The 22,492-nt window shown below is 31.3% G+C and overlaps 2 protein-coding genes across 2 annotated transcripts in view; both read left to right on the top strand.

Annotated features, from left to right (window-relative positions):
* The window catches only part of LOC111623579 (coactosin-like protein), a 35,189-nt gene extending 24,854 nt beyond the window's left edge, over positions 1–10,335 (top strand). Inside the window, exons 3-4 of the mRNA XM_023366206.1 lie at positions 9,653–9,810; positions 9,875–10,335. Of these exons, the coding sequence (XP_023221974.1) occupies positions 9,653–9,810; positions 9,875–9,982 (266 nt within the window). The 3' untranslated portion in view covers positions 9,983–10,335. The remainder of the gene's footprint in view (positions 1–9,652; positions 9,811–9,874) is intronic.
* Positions 10,336–11,818: 1,483 nt separating this feature from the next.
* LOC111623560 lies at positions 11,819–13,198 on the top strand. Its single transcript, XM_023366174.1, has one exon. The coding sequence runs from the start codon at positions 11,819–11,821 to the stop codon at positions 13,196–13,198; it is 1,380 nt and encodes a 459-aa protein (XP_023221942.1).
* Positions 13,199–22,492: the final 9,294 nt, after the last annotated feature.

Here is a 22,492-nt window from a genome sequence, read left to right on the forward strand (position 1 = left end):
ACTTCTCTCAGTGAAACAGATTATGAATGTCAACCAACTGCAATTATACTACCAAGAACATATAATCGCAAGGCCATTGTAATGGCAGAAGAAGAGGAGAGTGGAGAAATGGAAATCTTCACTGACGGATCGAAGGTGGAGAACCAGGTGGGAGCCTCTTACCTGGTCATGCAAAATGAAAAAGAACTATATCATGACAAATTCAGACTTGATGACCGGTGCACTGTGCACCAAGCCGAACTTTTTGCCATACTTCAATCAGTGAGATGGATCATCTCCACCCGACTGACCGGCTCCATCATTATTGTAAACACTGATAGTAAAGCTGCTATTTGCTCTCTGCAGCAATTTAATGATAGAAATATTATGGCATTAGAAATTAAGAACTTAATTAACAAACATGAACTGAATATTAAAATAAAGTGGGTTAAAGCCCACGTAGGCATTATGGGCAATGAAAGAGCAGATGCTCTGGCCAAGGAGGCCACATTACAGAGTGAAATAGCATATAACAAAATACCATTGTCCTATATTAAGAAAATGCTTCGACAAGAATCAATACAGGAATGGCAAGAGGAGTGGAGCTACAGTGAGAAGGGACGGCATTCTGGTTGCTTCCTAACATTCAAGAAAGGATACATGATCTAAACTGGCTCCCAATAGATCATATAATGACACAACTGTTGACGAATCACTGCAATACTAAAGAATACCTGAATAGGATCGGCAAACATCAAGACATATCTTGTGAATGTGGAAATGGAAACCACAGCTTCGAACACGTTATAAATGACTGTTCAAAATACGACATGGATAGGATGCAGCTACGGCTGTTAATCACAGAATGCCTGAATACCACTGAATTGGATTTATACAGAATCCTTAGGACTAAAACATTAGCCGAAGATATGAAAACCTTCACGCGCAAAGTTCTGTCGGGAGGGAGGGAGCAGTTGCTCCCTTAGCGACAAGAGTCGCAATCGTGTAAAGGCAAGATGCCTATGTTTTAATGTATTGTATTAAATTAGTTGTATGTATTAAGACTTTTAAAAGTATTATTGTAAATAAGAAATAAAGATAGTGTTTCCCTTGTGGTGCAGATAGCGGGACAAGGGTGACTCTGATCCCCGATTGGGGAAATGATGACTATCCAATGGAAAAAAAAAAAAAAAAATGTACACACAATATATTTTTTGATTTTTAAAACTTTACCTTAAAAAAATTCTATATTAAAATAAAGACGACCCTCAGAATAATGCTCAATTCCACTATGTGATTTTGTTGTGTTCCTGACTATTTAACTGTACACATTTGAAGTCATACTAGATATTTCTAATATAGCTGTACAATAATTGATTATAGTTGTTCTGAATATTAGCAACAAATAATTAGAGATTTAATAGTCTTGAGAAATTTGCAGTAAGTCTGCTTTTGGCATCATTCAGATAATGTGAATTAATGTAAAATCAATATTGCATCCTATGATAAACTGGCTTCAAGTAAAAACATTGAAGACAATTTGTTTTGAAAAATCTTGAATTATTATTGTGAAGCAAGAAACATTTGTAGCAAAATTTTATGTTCATATTGTTTTTAACAGAAATATTGTCAAAAAAATATGAAACTTTCTGACTTCAAAAGTACTGGTACTTTGTTATCAAAACCTAATTTTAGATTACTTTATCATTTTTTTCTAAAGAATTATATTTATATCTTGCCAAATAATTCAATATTGAATGCTTATCTGATAAGTATAGGCATTTATTATTTATCCCCACAAAACAAAGATTTTGAATGGCTTAACATGAATATGTTTTTTATATAATAATTGTTAAAATTAATTATTTTGATGCAGTGAAAATTTAAAACATATTTGCATATTGACCCATTATACAAAACAGTTTTATTTGTTGCAACGTACTTCAATTATATACTTACATTTTTTAAAATTCTGAAAGTATTACAGATCTACTGTATGAATTTGGATAATTTCTTGAATCATACATCCATCCAGATTATTAAAAAATAATTTTAACAAGTAAATATATATATTTTGTCTACAAGGACTTAGCCTATTAATAGGCTGTATTTACACTGGTGTTTTGGCTTTAGCAATCGAGGAAAAAATCTTATTCAGGGAAACAAGCAATCTTTATTGATTACCTTGTATTATACTTGTACACTCTTTACACACATTGTGTTTTGGACCTTCATGTCCCTCCTCAGCAGGTTTACAAAAACATGGTGCTAAAATAAATTTATAAAAATTAAAACAATATAAGACAAATTTTCCTGACAATAATATGACTTTAAATTTCCTTATTGTTAATTACTTTGATATGTAAGTGATAGTAAATACNGTATTATTTTTTTAATAATTAATTTAAAAAAAAAACTTTTTCGATGAACCGGAGCTATCACCGGCTTTCCACCCTTCAATGTTTGAACATAGATCTGATATATTTCTACACACCTCAGCTGCTCTGTTTTGATTATTTCTCTCTGATCTTATCATAATTCTGTTATTTTAAATTTTTAGGCCATATACAAATAAATCAAAAACAAATTTAAAATCCAACTGGCTTTTATAGTAAAACATACATCTCATATGGTATTATTATACTTAATGTAATTCAAATATGTTTAAACCACAATGATGATTAGCGTATTTCCGAGTCAATTCAGAGATGTGTCCGGTTGTCAGTATAAATAAATTGTTCTTTATTTAATCCTTTATTATTATTACCTTTGCATGGCGTGATTTACACTTTGAGTGTTGAATGTTTTTTTAGTTTTTAACCTCTGGTGCCAAATTAATTATCATAAAATAATCAGAGTGAAGATAGAACTAAATATATATCATATATAAACTGATAATAATAATAAATGTATAATTGTTGTCTTACAAAATTTTTAGAAGTAATACTTATTAATGCTTTAATTACGTCGTATGATGTCAAAAATTAATTAGGCGATCGATTACGATACGATGTTTTGATTTCTTACGTTTTTGTCATAGCAAACTCCGATATTTCGGATTTAAAAAAGTATTCATTGTCTGTTTAATGTGCAAATAGAATCATTCTTAATGGAGTTTAGACAAAAAAAAAAAAAAAGTGACTATCCGTTTGATATTTACAATTCACGTTGTCCTCTTGAAAATTTCTTCACGGGCTAATAAGCATATTCATTTTGCTGTTAGTTCTGAAGAAATCGTATATAAATCATGCATACTATACATATAACCGCGAGCAAAGAGAAATTAAAACGGCAAAATCAATTTATTAGGTTATTAGACTTGGGCTATTAAATGATCTGCAAGCAGAGATAAACGGTTGTTTTTTTTGTATCTAATTCAGTTGCGAAATGATTTTTAATGAAACATTTCCTATTTTTGTGCTAAATACACGACGAAGCGGTTTGAATTAAGAAAAGTTGAAAAATTAGAAATCTTAACAGTGTAACGGTTAAGTTTACATCGTATTTTTAAAATTACAATTTTATTGAAAACATTATTTAGCATTCGAATGTTTGAAGGTAGTAGTATCGCTTTCTTGTGCAGTAATATAAAAATTTGGGCAAAAAATAAAATTTAGTCAATAGTAGTTTATTTTTTTTATAAACTATTACATATTTTTAGATTACTTGAATACTATACAAGAAAATAAACGCTAAAAGATAAAGAAAACAGCTTCCTGAGAACATAATCATGTAAAAGAATTAAATAAAATCAACTTTGACAATCGGAAAGTCTAGAAGAGCTTTATATTTTAGAAATCTGACTTAAATCTGTAAAATGTAAATATTTTATCAAAGCTTTTTATCAAAAACTGATTAGATTTGACTTTTATGTTGTTGGTAAAAGAAAAAAAAAATAGTTTTTTAAATATCTAAAATTAAGCTTGGTGAATGATTTCTATTTACAAATTTTCTTTCGTTCGTAAAGATAAGATACTGTGTTTCGGGATTACGTTAGGATGGCAAAAGTAGGAATTGGAAGATTAATCTTTCAAATTTTCGGAAAGTTAATTATTAAAGTAAATTAAAAGAATATTGACTAAAACTGACTGAACTGAAATTGATGACGAAGTTTCTAAACTGTTACCCGCACTTTCCATCAGTATTTTACTAATAGGTAAATAAATACACTTTAACTGGAAAATATCAGTACCTACTGTGTATATCTTATTCTACTCATCATATACTTTAATACGAAATATAACATGTTCATGTATTGTACGAAAAGTTACCAAAAGATAAAAAAAAATTATCAAATTACCACACACACACACACACACACACAAATAAAACTTGTGTGTATGGTGGGGGCACGATTTTGTTCACCCTGTTTGAAGCTTAATAACTATGCTTTTTGTCGAAAATTTCTGAAATTTTGCAGGGAGATTTGCGTATTAGAGGGATTAGTACTATTAAATTTTGGTAGTTAGAGGTCGAGGGGCGGAAGATATGACATACGACCCCCTTTATCTCGATTACGGTCGGACTTAATGACGATTTTCCTCGTTATTAACATTTAAGATTTTTAAACTCATCCCTAACCTCAAAATTAAGCTTTTTGCCATTTCTTTAGTTTTAATTATTACAGTATAAATTTTTTAGTAAAATATCATAGCATAAGGCGCAGCACGCAGTTTTAAATGTTGCCGGGAAAGTTAAGCAACTCGTTGTTGGATTTTTTAAATTGATTTTCTTCAAGAAAAATTTTTTTTATTTTGTACTATGTTCGTAAATATGATATATGAGATGTAGTCCTATGTTTTACTGTAAAAGCCAGTTGGGTTTTAAATTTGATTTTGATTTATTTGTATATGACCTAAAAATGTAAAATAGCAGAATTATGATAAGACCAGAGAGAGATAATCAAAGAATCAAAACAGAGCATCTAAAGAGTGTAGAAAAATTCAGATTCACGTTCAAACGGCGATAGCTCTGGTTCATCGAAAAAGATTTTAAAAAATTAATCATAAAAAAAATATCCTATGTTCCATTATTACAGGATACAAACTATAAGGAAAAAATGTTGGAGAGGAAGAATGAAATGTTTGTTGTTGCGAATTGCCGGCAGACTACTACAAATCTTTCTTAAAAGCTTTGTATTATTATTTCGTGATTATTACCAACAATTTTTTTACGTATAATTTCTTTGATATATTTTTCAACATGTAGTTTAATAAAGTTTATAAAAGGGTGTGTATGTGAGTGAACAATTTTATGTTGTATAATCTTTGTGTCAGTGGCATATCCAGGATTTTCGAAATATGTGTGCTACTCAAGGCATATTGAGACAGGTGCCTATTCCTTTTTCAGAGAATGTTAATAAATTAGGTAACTAAAGAAATTGAAAGTAATCTTAACGCATATCGTATCACTTCAATTAGATATTATATTTAAGTAACGAAATCGATTGATTTGGTAACAAGGGGGTGCTGCAGCGTCAGAAGCACTCCCCTTAAATACGTCCCAGAAAAAATTATTATTGATATTGAGACTTGTTCTAGGAAATCAACCTTCCTCTATTAGAAGGAATAAAGGAAGGATGATTTCAAAAAGAATGACCATTTCCATTTTCGATTCCTCGTAAATATTAACGGATGCGTTAAGAAACTAATCGTTCATATCTGATCCGGTGGAAGTTTATAAATCTCAACTTATATGAAATTTTATTCATAGAATAAATGTTTATAACTCTTAAATGGTTTATTAGCTGATTATTATTAATCAATTGCTTTTGTTTCATTTTTAAGAGACTTCTTTTTTTGTAAGAAAATCTTTTTCCATCTACATTTTCCTCAAAATACACTGAACATGTATTTAGTTTTCTTAACTATCGTTTTATTAGAATAAAAATTTTCATGTCACTTTTTGATAGTACAAGGTTATACTTCAAACAAAAGTAAAATAGCATATAGAGATATACTAAATGAAATCAAATTATGATAAATTTTAATGACTATAATGTAGTAAGTGTTGATAATGAAGCAAGTTTCGAATGTATTTAATGCTATGTTGTACTGAAATTCGTAGATAGAATAACGAGGTGTATTTTCGAATACAACTCCAAATGCAATTATTATTCATCATTCTTCGCTCCCTCTGGAAAGATCTCATGCCTCAGTTTGAGAACCACTGTTACAACTCGGCTCAAACGTACTATATTTAAATATAATTTTGGTAATACTGTTGAATTATACTTGGGTAATATTTTAGGAATCCATGTGCTTCTATTCCATTTTTGATAAATTTTCTCCTCTTTTCTGTAAGCTTACACCAAAAAAATAAATAAAAATACATTACCAATAGTTTAAATTCGATAAAATATTGGCTAAAATTTAGTCTTAGGAATCTTATTGCATTAAATAATCATCTTTAAGATATTTTATTATATTTATATACAGTAGTCATAAAAGAATTCTAAACCATAGCTGCTTAATTTGTATAACATCCTATCATCAAATGATTCGATACCAGATCTATCGATAATGAAAAAAAGCGAGATGGATCTCTTAGTGCATTTTATAATTTAATCAATTCCTGTACTAAAATAATCTATAGAAATAAAACGTTTAACTAAAATAAATTACTAAATTTGTTTAAAATTTCAAATAAAATAAAATCCAAGGGATGACAGACCATCACTTCTGGTCTGTCCCCATCCCTTGGATTAACTATTGTGGATAATTCACTGAATCTGAGTAAAAGAGTATCATTTTACCAAGTTACTTGAAAATCAGCAAAGATTTTTTTTTGCCAGATATTTCATTTACGATCTTTAAAATATTTTTCGTCATCAAATATTAAATGTAGTAAATGACTTTATAGAGTAACTACTCGTATAGTTCCGACTGCTTGTGAAACTTCACGTATATTAAACTTTCCTATAGCTATTAAATTATTGTTTTTAAAACTACTAAATGAATATTTGCAATTTTTACCTATAAATGTAATTTATATTAAAATGATTTTATTACAATGCAAATTCGTAGTTTTATAGAAAATTCCTTTAAGTAATTTTCTATGTAAACTTATCAAAAATTGCTTACAGTAATAATTTATATATACAGTATTATATTATTACAAATACAAATATTCTGAAAGTTTTTTTATTTACCAAGAGCATGATTGTCAAAAATTTTATTGTAATTATTAAAAGTATTGCACTAAATAAATAAATGTTTAGTATAATTTTTATAATGCAGAAAGCTTTACATTTAAAATCAGCTAGGTAAGAATTATTGATGGCAGATTAAATTTTTTAAAGTACTATTAGTTGTTCCACATATATATATATATATAAGTGAGTTAAGTGATTGCTTAAACTCCCCATTACTGAAGGGCTATCACTACATTATTCTGAGAATTACTATTATTTCCATCCAGACTTCAACCTGTGGTTTTAACAATTTATTACAAGGTCAAATATTTAATTGTAAATAGTAAAGATATCATCCTGCCATACTGGAGAATTTGGGTGCTTGGTCCTTCCTTATAATGCAATCTATGAAAATTCTGTAAATTTCTATGAAAATTTTAGAAATTAATATAAACTGAATTGACTCGGATACTTCTGTGAGAATCCAAATCCTGGCTTTCATTATGTTTACAATATTATCTCATAACATCGCATTGTAGTTACAATCTTGTCAAATAACTGTCAACTTTTACACCTAGGAGCAAAACATCTGTTAGGTTCTCAGATCCAGAAACGACGCTTTCCCATCACCTCCCGACCTAATATTTCAATATCATCAGTTGAATATAGAACGGAACAAAAAAGTTACAGTCGTCGCCAGTCCCTCAAAGGAATATCATCGCCTATCTAGTGCATATTTAAGTTCGAACGGATACACTTAGTTTTTGTGCATCTTATTCTTGTGAATACTCAGCTAAACGTATATTGCCTCATCTACGGATACGCCTTTTATTTTGAAGACGAACTTTACCGCAAACGACCAAGATACTCGATTACACGATTCAGAGAACCTCGAATAGTGCCAGACTGTTGCCGAACACCACCCTTATCCCAAGGTATTTATCGTCACGCGCATATCCTGTAAACTCTCTCTCTCGAACGCGACATTATGCCTAGCTATCTCTATTGATGCCCTGTACAAACATGGATTTCTTGTCTTTTACAAATAACGTTGTTTCGTTAGCGCACCGGAAGTGACTCACGCAGAGGCCTCGTTATCTCTCACTCCATCCCGAACCCGATCGCTCCGTTACGCGACTGCTCGCGTGACCCCGTTCGCGGCTTCCGTGTCAATCCTGACGAGGTATCGAAGAGGTGCCGACCCGCCGGTCACACTTCATGGGTTTTGCCACTCACTATGGATGGACATAAAAATGACTCCTCTTAAATTTTCTAATCTAATCTTCTCTTAAATTCAAATTTTCTAATCTGACATTTCAGGATGTACTGTACAAGAGATTTCCACGGGGAAATTTAGTTCAACAGGGACTAGCTAGGGGGACACCACTACAGGACTAGCAGTTCTACATTGTGTTCAAGACAAGTGACAAAAAATATTGTTTTTTTGACTTCAGAATAGGACCATATTATGCAGCATTATTTACACTATTAAGGTCTGTTCACTTATTGCAATTACTGATGACAAACATTTTTTTATCTGTTGAATAATCAACTGTATTACACTGTCTGAGAAGCATGACTCTTTTTTTTTATGACCCCCCCCCAACTAATGGTCACAAGAATTAAGATCCAGAGAATGAAGTGGCCATAATGGAGGTGAAACACTCATCTGATGACTACTTGTCATCAAGAACAGTGGTGTGTATTGCTGCAGCAACATTACACCATTTAACATTTGGGGGTGTACCTTGTTGTCTTACCTTCATTTTTATGCATTGTCATTGCTGCAGTTGCAAGACAATAAATTCACTTCCCAATACCTCTGAGCTACAAGAGCAGGTCACAGGGTGCACAGGACTAGCATAAGAAAAAGAACAGACCAAGGATAAATGTGGCTTGAACAGGGATAAGTCACACTTGCCCAAAATCAGTGTGGGGTATTGAAATGTTGCCATGTGCCTGTCAACATTTTCCACTGTATGGTGAAAAGGATTTGTACACAGTAAAATAGATTAGATAAAACTAGATAATTATCTGTATATAGTCACATCAAATGACTGCTTGATTAGAGAAAACTACAATCATTCTTTGATGTCAGAACTCTTAAGTGCATTCACAACATTGAAGTATGTTTTTCATAAAACAGTGACAAATTTTGTTGTTTTATGGAATTGCTATACTATATGTCAAATAGTGTTTGCCACTCATATTCAATCTATAAACATTATATTCTCTATTAGAAATTGGCATGCTCATGCACAGTACAAAATAAATAAATAATTTAACATGAGGCCAATAAGGGCCTCATGTTAAATTATTTATTTATTTTGTACTGTGCATGAGCATGCCAATTTCTAATAGAGAATATAATGTTTATAGATTGAATATTGTCCATGACAGACAGACACACAGAATCGGTGAGGGGTAGGGAGTGATGCCTGACCTATATTTACTATGAATTTCAGATATATCATGAATGAACAATTAATAAATAATATTTTAGAACTGTATATATATATATAATCTTTAAATTTGTTTTAGATGACGAACGAGCCTTTGCCTTTGTACGTGTCATAGCAGGTGATGAAATGAGCAAGCGTACAAAATTTGTATTTTTGACATGGATCGGACCAAAAGTGAGTCCACTTAAGAGAGCAAGAGTTAGCACAGATAAAGCATTAGTGAAACAAATAATCCAGGCAAGTATTCTTCTTTACTACAATAAAGTATTAATTTACTTAATTAATTAGAATGTTTTAACAGAACTTTGCAGTGGAACTTCAACTAGAGAATGCAGATGATTTGACAGAAGACTATTTGCGGAAAGAAGTAAAGAAAGCAGGTGGTGCTAATTATGGTACAGGTATCTGAAGTGTCAACATATGAATGTTTGTGTGCCCAAAGGTGTAATAATATATGGTCTTTTTTTATATAACCAGAATGTCATAAAAGTGTCATGGATATTTATAATAGGTAACATTTTTATTAAGGCATTGAATAGATCTTTCCATAAAGCAATCATATCATATACATGCAAACTGTGATAATCATTTTGTATGTGCTGGAATGTATCCAATTTTTTTGACCCAACAATTTTTATTGCCCAACTGGAAATATTCCAGAGGTAGACCAAATCTATGATTGAAGCGTCCATTTTTCTTATTGATGTTTTATGGATCAACATATTGCTAAATTTTTGTGTGAATAAAAATATTGATATTTAATCATGTTTATTTCTTAAATTACTTTTAAATCTTATAGAGCCAAACATTTACTAATGTTAATTGAAAATAACTGAAAAACTAGCATTTAATTCAATATTTTATACAAATTAATCACATAATTTGAGTCAAGAGTTGCTTGAGCTAATTTAGCATACATGATTTGTACATTTTAGAATATTTAACACATTAAATAAGTTTTACAAAACCTTTTTACACATATTCTAGCAGTTTCTTGTGAGAACAAATGTTTTCAGCCATGCATGGAATTGTATTTAACATATTTATTTTGATTGAAAAACTGAAAATCATATTAAAAATTAATTAGGTATTGAGAAGCACAGTGTTTGTCTAAGAAAAAGTTCAGTTATCAAACTTGTTTGGTACTAAAAGACATCTGAAACTATCATCAAGCCAATGTCAGAATATATCTTAAATTAGGAGTACTACTTTCTTAATGAAACTGAATTTAATAAAATTTCAGAATACAGAAATAACACACTACAAAATTGAAGCTTTAAAATAATTAATTCGTTAATAATTTCCCCCTATAATACTGTTGACCCCCCTATAATACTGTTGATAATTCCGTTTTATATGAATTTCATGTTGTACGAGTCACTTAGATTTTACAAATACATGAGCCATCCATAGCCCGGCACACGTATTTGTAAAATCTAAGTGACTCGTACAACATGGAATTCATATAAAACTAAATTATCTACAGTGTTATGGGGGGGTCAACTGTACACACAATATAGATTTGGGAGATTGCGAGATTGGTTATTATTCCCAAAGGTGATCAAGTGGACAAGAGTCTAGCTAAAAGCTACAGACCCCTGAGTCTACTTCCGACAATGGGGAAGGTGATGGACTTTCTTATAAGCCAGAGAATTACACAACATCTGATTAAACTGAAGTATCTAAGTCCAAAACAGCATGGATTCCTACCGAATACCTCAACGGAGGATGTAATTTGCAAAGTCGTTGATGGTATCAAAAGAACCTTGGATCAAAATAAGTATTGTTGCGGCATAAGTTTGGATATTAGAGGGGCCTTTGACCATGCATGGTGGCCCCTCATCTTAAAGACCTTAAGAACAGCAAAGTGTCCAGCAAACATATATGAAGTAGTATCAGACTATCTTAGTAATCGAAAGATAATCTATCAAGCAAGTGGCACAAATATAGAGAAGGTGCTTAGTAGAGGATGTCCACAGGGGTCAAACTCAGGACCCCTGTTCTGGAACGTTGTTTATGATAACTATCTGAAGACAGAGAAAGGAGAGGGAATCATTGAAATGGCATATGCGGATGATACCATTATTCAAGAAGAGACATAGAAGAGAAAGGCAAGAAAATATTACAACTAGTCTCAAATCAGGGAAAAGAGCTAAAGCTCTATTTTAACCCCATAAAGACGAGGGCAATTGTCTTCTCAAAAGGAAACACCCCAGATTTATACAAAAGAACACCAACCATAAGAATGGAAGGTCAAAGTATTAAAGTTGAAAGACAGATTACTTATCTGGGTGTGGTGCTGGACCATCGTTTGACTTGGCTGCCACATGCAAAATATATAAAATCGATAGCTACAAATTTATTTAATGCATTGGCCAGAGTGGCCAAGGCTAAGTGGGGCCTCACTACAGAGGCCATCAATACTATTTACAAAGGGGCGTTTATACCTAAGGTAACATACGCTGCAAGTGCGTGGCATGAAGCCACGAAGAAAACCTGCATAAAAAGGAAACTAAGAAGCACGCAGAGAACAGCACTGCTAAGAATTACGAGAGCTTACCGTACAACTTCTACCGAAGCACTTATGGTAATAGCGGGAACAACGCCAATTGACCTAGTTGCACAAGAAAAGGCAAAAACATACATGTGCAGAAGAGGTCACAATATCATACTAAATGGGACTTCTCTCAGTGAAACAGATTATGAATGTCAACCAACTGCAATTATACTACCAAGAACATATAATCGCAAGGCCATTGTAATGGCAGAAGAAGAGGAGAGTGGAGAAATGGAAATCTTCACTGACGGATCGAAGGTTGAGAACCAGGTGGGAGCCTCTTACCTGGTCATGCAAAATGAAAAAGAAATATATCATGACAAATTCAGACTTGATGACCGGTGCACTGTGCACCAAGCCGAACTTTTTGCCATACTTCAATCAGTGAGATGGATCATCTCCACCCGACTGACCGGCTCCATCATTATTGTAAACACTGATAGTAAAGCTGCTATTTGCTCTCTGCAGCAATTTAATGATAGAAATATTATGGCATTAGAAATTAAGAACTTAATTAACAAACATGAACTGAATATTAAAATAAAGTGGGTTAAAGCCCACGTAGGCATTATGGGCAATGAAAGAGCAGATGCTCTGGCCAAGGAGGCCACATTACAGAGTGAAATAGCATATAACAAAATACCATTGTCCTATATTAAGAAAATGCTTCGACAAGAATCCATACAGGAATGGCAAGAGGAGTGGAGCTACAGTGAGAAGGGACGGCATACCTTCTGGTTGCTTCCTAACATTCAAGAAAGGATACATGATCTAAACTGGCTCCCAATAGATCATATAATGACACAACTGTTGACTAATCACTGCAATACTAAAGAATACCTGAATAGGATCGGCAAACATCAAGATATATCTTGTGAATGTGGAAATGGAAACCACAGCTTGGAACACGTTATAAATGACTGTTCAAAATACGACATGGATAGGATGCAGCTACGGCTGTTAATCACAGAATGCCTGAATACCACTGAATTGGATTTATACAGAATCATTAGGACTAAAACATTAGCCCAAGATATGAAAACCTTCACGTGCAAAGTTCTGTCGTGAGGGAGGGAGGGAGCGAGTTGCTCCCTTAGCGACAAGAGTCGCAATCGTGTAAAGGCAAGATGCCTATGTTTTAATGTATTGTATTAAATTAGTTGTATGTATTAAGACTTTTAAAAGTATTATTGTAAATAAGAAATAAAGATAGTGTTTCCCTTGTGGTGCAGATAGCGGGACAAGGGTGACTCTGATCCCCGATTGGGGAAATGATGACTATCCAATGGGAAAAAAAAAAAATGTACACACAATATATTTTTTGATTTTTAAAACTTTACCTTAAAAAAATTCTATATTAAAATAAAGACGACCCTCAGAATAATGCTCAATTCCACTATGTGATTTTGTTGTGTTCCTGACTATTTAACTGTACACATTTGAAGTCATACTAGATATTTCTAATATAGCTGTACAATAATTGATTATAGTTGTTCTGAATATTAGCAACAAATAATTAGAGATTTAATAGTCTTGAGAAATTTGCAGTAAGTCTGCTTTTGGCATCATTCAGATAATGTGAATTAATGTAAAATCAATATTGCATCCTATGATAAACTGGCTTCAAGTAAAAACTTTGAAGACAATTTGTTTTGAAAAATCTTGAATTATTATTGTGAAGCAAGAAACATTTGTAGCAAAATTTTATGTTCATATTGTTTTTAACAGAAATATTGTCAAAAAAATATGAAACTTTCTGACTTCAAAAGTACTGGTACTTTGTTATCAAAACCTAATTTTAGATTACTTTATCATTTTTTTCTAAAGAATTATATTTATATCTTGCCAAATAATTCAATATTGAATGCTTATCTGATAAGTATAGGCATTTATTATTTATCCCCACAAAACAAAGATTTTGAATGGCTTAACATGAATATGTTTTTTATATAATAATTGTTAAAATTAATTATTTTGATGCAGTGAAAATTTAAAACATATTTGCATATTGACCCATTATACAAAACAGTTTTATTTGTTGCAACGTACTTCAATTATATACTTACATTTTTTAAAATTCTGAAAGTATTACAGATCTACTGTATGAATTTGGATAATTTCTTGAATCATACATCCATCCAGATTATTAAAAAATAATTTTAACAAGTAAATATATATATTTTGTCTACAAGGACTTAGCCTATTAATAGGCTGTATTACACTGGTGTTTTGGCTTTAGCAATCGAGGAAAAAATCTTATTCAGGGAAACAAGCAATCTTTATTGATTACCTTGTATTATACTTGTACACTCTTTACACACATTGTGTTTTGGACCTTCATGTCCCTCCTCAGCAGGTTTACAAAAACATGGTGCTAAAATAAATTTATAAAAATTAAAACAATATAAGACAAATTTTCCTGACAATAATATGACTTTAAATTTCCTTATTGTTAATTACTTTGATATGTAAGTGATAGTAAATACACAGAAGAATTCTGATGTTATAAAACCTGTATAAGGTTAAAAACATTTAGTGAATTTTTTAGATTATTATATTTAAATAGATTACCTGATAAATGACACAAACAATTACAATTTTTCCATCGATATGTAAATGAATACACTGAAAAAATTCTTATAATATAGAGCTATGCCTTGCAGCTGCATACAATGAATAGCTTCCTTACTTAGTGTATGCATTTATGAACTTTCTATTTCACTGCTTCTGTTCCTTTATTTCCCTGAATAAGATTTTTTCCTCGATTTGCTAAAGCCAAAACACCAGTGTAATACGTCCTATTAATAGGCTGTCCTCGTAGACAAAATATATAACAAATAGAAAATAAGGACATAGAGGCATATAAATTAATAAATTTATTTGTTTAAAAATGGCACTTTCACTCTTTTTATATTGATTTGAAATCTTATTTTATACATATGTAAATTTTTAAAAATGGAAAATCTAAATAATTAAAGGATATGTTCCTATTTACATATCACTAAAGTAGTTTAATGAAGACAGGATTGTGACTTAAATAATTTGTCAGACAAATTATTTATGATATAATTTTATGTAATATTTTGTATGATATTAATCATTATTCTATTGCTTATTTAACATTTGGTTAAATTTATTTTTCTGTTTTGTTATTTTCAAACCACTTCTTATTAGAGTAGAAGCCACTTATTGTAATTACAGATGTTGTTAGTCAACTAATACCTTCAAAACATTTAAGTTAAAATACATTTACAAAGCTTATTATGATAACTACAACTAAATTCTGATTATCTGAAGATCTCTTTACATTACAGTGCTTTAAACATAAAAATGCATATTATTGTAAATAATTTGCCAATATTTATTACTACAGTTAAAGATGGTAGCAGGCAAACAATACTGGATGAATTATAGAAAAATTATAAGTAAATCAGTTGTTACAACCTTATCATAAAGTTTGGCAATTACTGGAAATACCTAATTTGTATTTCCAACACATTTTATTATACCTATAAAGAGAGTCGGTCAGTCTAACAGCACATCTAAAATCTGCAAAGTTTGCAGAAATTTATATATTACATGCTAGAGTATTAAAAAAAACATGAAGTGTAATTATATAAATAACCACTATTTAAGTAAGTTGATTGTTTCTCCAGTTAGAATACCATGATCTACAAGTATAAAAAAATTCACCAGCAATGGTCTGGGGATATACAGATGTGGAATGAGGCAACTATAGAATTAATAACTAGATTTATCTAGCACATCTTAAAGATAAAAGTGTCACAATGCAGATTTCAAACCCTGGAACAATTAAAAAAACAAATAAATAGAGAAACCAACCACAGAAAAACTAGTTGCTTTAATGCATAAATATCTTGCATCTGTAATAAAGCAAAATGATGATACAGTCCCATAGTAAAGTTTGATTAATCAAAGCAATTGTTGATTTAGCATGTGTAATGAAAGGTGTTACTTCAATGCAATATTGTTTGTTTAAATAACTCACTTGAACTCATTTGCTTTTGTGATTTTTCATTCATATTGTTTTTCATAAATCTTAGTATGATCAAACTTCAATAATACAAAGGTTGTAGTATAGATTAGAATCTGCTTATTGTAACTTGTACATCTTTCTAAAATTAAAAAAAATAAAAATACAAAATATTAATAATAGAAGTTGACCATTCCTTTAAAATACTACTTGAAAAATAGTAAATATAATTATTTAAAAGGATCTGATTTTTTTTCATCGTGGATCAGAATTAATGTAGTATGACTATATCCGTGATTGCTGCTTTATAATTTCTTTACAGGCACCATGTAAAGAAATTATCATTCAGAATGCTACTTTGTTTTGTCATGAATCAGAATTAATACAACTATAATCTTAACTTTATATTATTTTTACAGAATATATTATGATTCAATCATACACAATACTGTGTAATAGTAAAATTAAATACAGAATTAGATTATTACTATCTTTCTACTGAACATGATTAAGAAATTTTTTTATTACATTAGAACCAATAATTCTTGTTTCTCAAATCTTAAAAATATAATTCAATTTTTTTCTTTTTTAAAAGTTTCACATCTCAACAAGAGTTATCTAAAATCTGACAAGTTTCAACAATACTATTAATGTAGTATTTAATGCAAAATCAAAAATACTAGACTCAAATGCTTTTGAAATAATTATACAGGATAATGTTTTTCAACCTTGGATTAAAAAGAAGCAAAATTTTATTTTGTAATTCCTCTCAAAAGTTTTGTAATAATTAGATGCCTTTAAAAATATTCACTCAAGACAATACATGAGATCATCATTTATACTCTCAATAATTATTATTAAAGTTCAATTGTTTATTACTTACTTTATTGTGGACAAAGGTATTTGGACACTGATAAAAGGGACAAATGCTATTTACATCCTGACAAAGGGTGCAAAAAGTTTCCTTCCGTTCATGTCATGGTCATCTGCATAACTTGGCAAATACTAACCTCCAGAAGTGTGCAAAAATGCCACTTGGAAAAGAGTTCACCAGCTTTTTGTGGCAGACTTCTGGAATTTCCCAAATCAATTGTAGCAGATGTTATTTGCCAATGGAAAAAACTGGAGCATGTGGACCTGCACACCAAAGCAGATGATCTCAAACTCACTGACCGCAGGAGGAAAGCATTAGTGTAAACTGTGAAGAAAAAGTGCATATCAGCCACTATTGATATTGCCAAAGAACTTTGCTACACCTGTACTTGCTGAATCAGTGAGAAAACTGTCCATTATATAGCTGCAGTTATCAAGGCAGATAGGGCTTGTGAGCAGTGTATCTGGCATAACATTGATTCATAAAGCTGACAGATAGTATCCTGAGGGATTTCTTGCCAGTGTTCAGTTGGTGGGCTAAGTCGTTGACATTCCCAGAGTTTTGGACCTTCATGTCCCTCCTCAGCAGGTTTACAAAAACATGGTGCTAAAATAAATTTATAAAAATTAAAACAATATAAGACAAATTTTCCTGACAATAATATGACTTTAAATTTCCTTATTGTTAATTACTTTGATATGTAAGTGATAGTAAATACACAGAAGAATTCTGATGTTATAAAACCTGTATAAGGTTAAAAACATTTAGTGAATTTTTTAGATTATTATATTTAAATAGATTACCTGATAAATGACACAAACAATTACAATTTTTCCATCGATATGTAAATGAATACACTGAAAAAATTCTTATAATATAGAGCTATGCCTTGCAGCTGCATACAATGAATAGCTTCCTTACTTAGTGTATGCATTTATGAACTTTCTATTTCACTGCTTCTGTTCCTTTATTTCCCTGAATAAGATTTTTTCCTCGATTTGCTAAAGCCAAAACACCAGTATANCTGAGGGATTTCTTGCCAGTGTTCAGTTGGTGGGCTAAGTCGTTGACATTCCCAGATGGTTGTAGGCAACACTCCATCAGACTCCAAATATGTTCAATTGGAGAGCGATATGGTGATCTGACTGGCCAAAAAAGGATGTTACAATCACAAAGACATTCATGTGAGAGGCATGCTGTGTTAGGTTGGGTATTGTCTTGTTGGAAAGTATGCCCTGGGTGCTACATTAGGAATGGTATCAACAGGTTTCAGAATGTCATCAATATATCACTGTGCTGTGAGGGTGCCATGCACTACCACCAAGGGATCTAGCTATCAAAAAAAAAATAGTACTTCAAACCATAACTCCCTGTTGTGTTCAACAGTAAAAGCAGGATTCCAGCAATGGCCAGAATGTCTTCATACACATCTGTCAGTACAGGTGTGTATGGAGACATTCTGGCCATTGCTGGAATCCTGCTTTTACTGGTCATGACTCGTCACTGAAAACAATTCATCTCCAATCAGAAAAGTTTCACATTGAGCTTAGCACCACTTCAATTATTCTTGATGATGCCTATGGGTCAGTTGCAACCGGCACAATGGGCATCATGAGCATAGATTCCACTCAAGTAATCTAGAAATAGTTCTGATGGTCACTTCAGCATTGGTCACATGTTGGATAGTCAACAGTAACAACTCTGGTGCTGTTACAGTTGCTTGAACAATCACTGTTTTCCCATTCTGTTGTCACTCTAAGCCATTCATTGCCTGCTTTTTCTTTGAACTTTGCCAGTCAAGACCCATTCATGCCAGCATTGTTTAATTATAGCATCACTGACCTAAATTTTGGGCAATATGTTGATTTGTCCATCCACCCTCTTTTATGTCCTCTTTCAAACTCAGTCATATAGTTGAAGTGGGCACAAATTCAATGGCAAGGGATTGTTCACAATGAAAATCAGAGCAATCAAACTCCATTGGAAGTTTGGTCCCTCAAAGAAAGAATCATTCTTTATATACACAATCATAACGTGTGCTTCCAATGCACTGGAGCTCAGACCATTCATTCATTGGGTGTTAATTTTTTTATCATTTACATATTCAGTCAAAAGGTATTTGAATTTACTGTATTTCACTGCAATTAGATTTTTTGGGAGTGCTTCAATTTTTTTTTATCAGAGAGTGTATGATTTTCAAATAAGTAAATTTGAAAAATCAAAATTCTTCAAATAGATTTAAGATTATCAGTTTTTTGAAAAGAAAATTCCCTAGTAGTTAACTAATCATTTTTACATTAACATTATTTTTGACAGACTGCATTTATGTGTAAGTACTCAACTGAATGTATTTTGGTATTGTACACAAGCAATCCTGGTTGAATCTACTTACATAACAACCATAACAAGTTTCAATTGCATTTAATAAGACAATCCAATAATCTTTGGAGAAATTTTATAAGTTATAACTGTTATAACGTTAATGTTGTTTTCATTTATTGCCTAAAAACAACATTTAAATTTAAGTTAATATAAAATATTTTTACATAAATAGAAAAGGTTGTCATACCACTAAGATACAGTATAGTATCCTAAATCCAGAACCCCAAAATTTTCAAAACTTTGAGACACATCTAGATGGCACTGAAGTTTGACATTAAAATAATTATATTAATTTATACTGCACCAAAAGAACAAATTGAATAAACAAATTTGTAATGAATGTATTATTAAATTTATGAAATTAAAACAATAGATAATCAGAAATCAAATAAATATACTCTTTTTAATGGCATCTGGAAAAGCTATGGTCCAGAGAACTACACTGTAATTATAATATGCATTTATTCATAGAAAGAACAAGAAAGAAAACAACTTTAAATAGTTAATTGCATGTTCATTGGGGAAAAAGCACAAAATTGTTGTGTTGAGCTTATCATACAGAAACACACAATGATGATGAGACTTTATTTTGTATCACATTATTTTTGTACAAATGGTTGGATATGCATTTTGGGCTATTTGCCCCTTTGGTCCTTTTTTGTACAATTATAAATTCTGCATAATAAATTACATTAAACTTAACATTTATTTATATTACAGATATTCAAAACTTGGAGAAAAATAAAGGTTACCTGAAACAATATTTACTTGTGGATAAATGGTGTAGATTTGAAAGCAAATCAAGGGAGAATGCAAAACAAGTAAAACTAAATTAAGAATAAAAACTTAAGTTACAATAAATACTATTAAAATGGGATAAAAGAGATACCTGTGTAAGGTTAAAAAATAAAGCTAGCAAAAAAGTGTAGAAAAAAACAAACTGAACAAAACCAAACAATAAGTTTTTACACCTCTTAGCTGGCCCTGTACACCTCAGTTTTATGTTTCATTCACAGAATATGTGGCAGCTAAATGGAACATCAAGTGGTGCAGTGGATATTAATGGAGAGGGAGGAGAAGGAAGGACAACATAAAATGGACTCTTCTGGCAACTCATTACTTCAAAATTAAGATCTCACTGATGATTATGCCAGTATTAAGATGTATTCTATTATTTTCATTTATTTTGATGATATTAAAAGAAAATTTTACAAACACCTAGCATCAAAATTCTCAAAGAAAAAAATTTGTCTAGTGAGATCTTGCAAACCATTTGATTGCAGTGGGTGATGACTTCTGCATAAGGGTAATTATACTTTACTGCATGTGTATGCTCACTTATTCTAGTTTTTAAAGTTCTTCTAGTTTCTCCTGCATAATAATGTTTGTGGTGACAAGTGAAAAAAAAAGACTAAATTATTATTTTAAAATATTTAGTTTTAAAAAATTATTTAAAAAACAAAAAAACTGTTATTGTTATTCATTGTGGGGACCAGAACAATATTGTATGGTGTCAATATTTTTTTACATTTTCAAAAATGACAGGGATGTAGTCTAATGATTTGTAAATTAGTTGCATTTGGTTTATGGTTTGTCTAGTATTAAAGTTGTTCATTCAATTATCGATGATTTTGTTAAGGTAGTTGTTTAATTGAAAGATACAATATATATGTTCTATTTCACAGTTTTGATCCCTGATATTACTGGTGCAGGTTTTAATTTTGTGTAGATACTGTATATATATTGAAAATATTCTTTCTTATGTACAGTACAGTACAGTACATAGGTGTATTGGAACAAAAATTAATTATTTTTCCAATGTCACAGAGTTTAATATACTTTTTAAAAGTGATAGAATTGTGAGAATCAGGGTTTAAGCATCAAAGCTTAAACTGTTTTCCGACAACGGGAAGGCGAGTCCTGCTCACAGGGTCAGTGGATGGCAATTTAGGAAGGCGAAAATCGAGTGGAAGGTCGCGGATAAGTCGATAAAGTGTTGGCCGAGTATGAGTAAACACACATGTTTAAGATATTATATAAATTTAATTAGTAAATGCTATACAAAAAGGATACAAATAATAAGATTAATAATAATTTCAAACTGAAGCTCCAATAGGTGGTTAGCTGGATTATGTCTCACGTATTTCCATATTTCCAACAGAGGAGAGTCTCTGATCCTCATTAATATTTATTTCTTAATTGGCCCTAGTCCATCTGAGAAAAAAGAGAGAGTTCTACTTACTAAGTTGTAGATAGTAGAATCTTGCTTAGTCGTCTGTCGTCAGCGGTCAGTGTTTAAAGGCAGTTGGTCCGTCATTTTCTGATGTCTTGAAGGCCACACCGATAACTGGCCATGAGCCCTCTTTATACCAAATTTGAAGGGATGAGAACTATGACATTATTAATGATTTATATGCACACCAGTTAGTCCAGACAACTGACACAGAGAAGTTTGTTTAATTTATTGATATTGTTGTCTAGAAGATATGATTTTATAATATAAATTTCTATAGGTTTGACAGCTCTCATCCATAAATTAACATTCAGCTGACAATAATTTCTGTAAACTGGTCAACAATCTAGATATTGTTTATATCAAACGTCGCATTTGACTACGAGCAAGGCGATTTATTGCTGTAACCACATATCATGTACAATCAAAGAGGGGATAAGAAACATCTCTTATTCCCGTCTTGTTGATATTAACGTCTATAGAATTACCATTAAACAAGTGGAGGAGATTTCTTTTATTGATATTTTAACATTTCTTTATTCGAAGAGAATTTCTCAGTCAGTCATTGACTACAGAAGGTCCCCTTTTTCCTTTTACAAAGAAAATCATGAGGCTTATACTGTTCTAAAACAAAAAGGGTTTCAGACCTTCACAGAATTACTAAATTTTTGCACTGTGATGTTACTGAAGACTTGGTGCAGAAAGTTAATCCAAAAATTCAAGAAAACAGAAGTTTTACGATTTTGTCATCTAAAACAAAAGGTGTGGCAAGCTCAGTAAGGGGATTGTTTTGACAATGCCCATCCACACGTGGCTCAATGAACCAGAAACCTTATCCCATCATATGGCTGGGAACAACTTGATCACCCTCCATATAGC

The sequence above is a fragment of the Centruroides sculpturatus genome, unplaced genomic scaffold, assembly GCF_000671375.1.
Source record: "Centruroides sculpturatus isolate CEXI.00-Female unplaced genomic scaffold, Cexi_2.0 scaffold16, whole genome shotgun sequence".
Lineage (NCBI taxonomy): Eukaryota > Metazoa > Arthropoda > Arachnida > Scorpiones > Buthidae > Centruroides > Centruroides sculpturatus.

What these genes read in the sequence shown, in the direction of transcription:
- LOC111623560 (XM_023366174.1), top strand. Translation starts at nt 11,819, where the DNA reads ATGGAAGGTCAAAGTATTAAAGTTGAAAGACAGATTACTTATCTGGGT.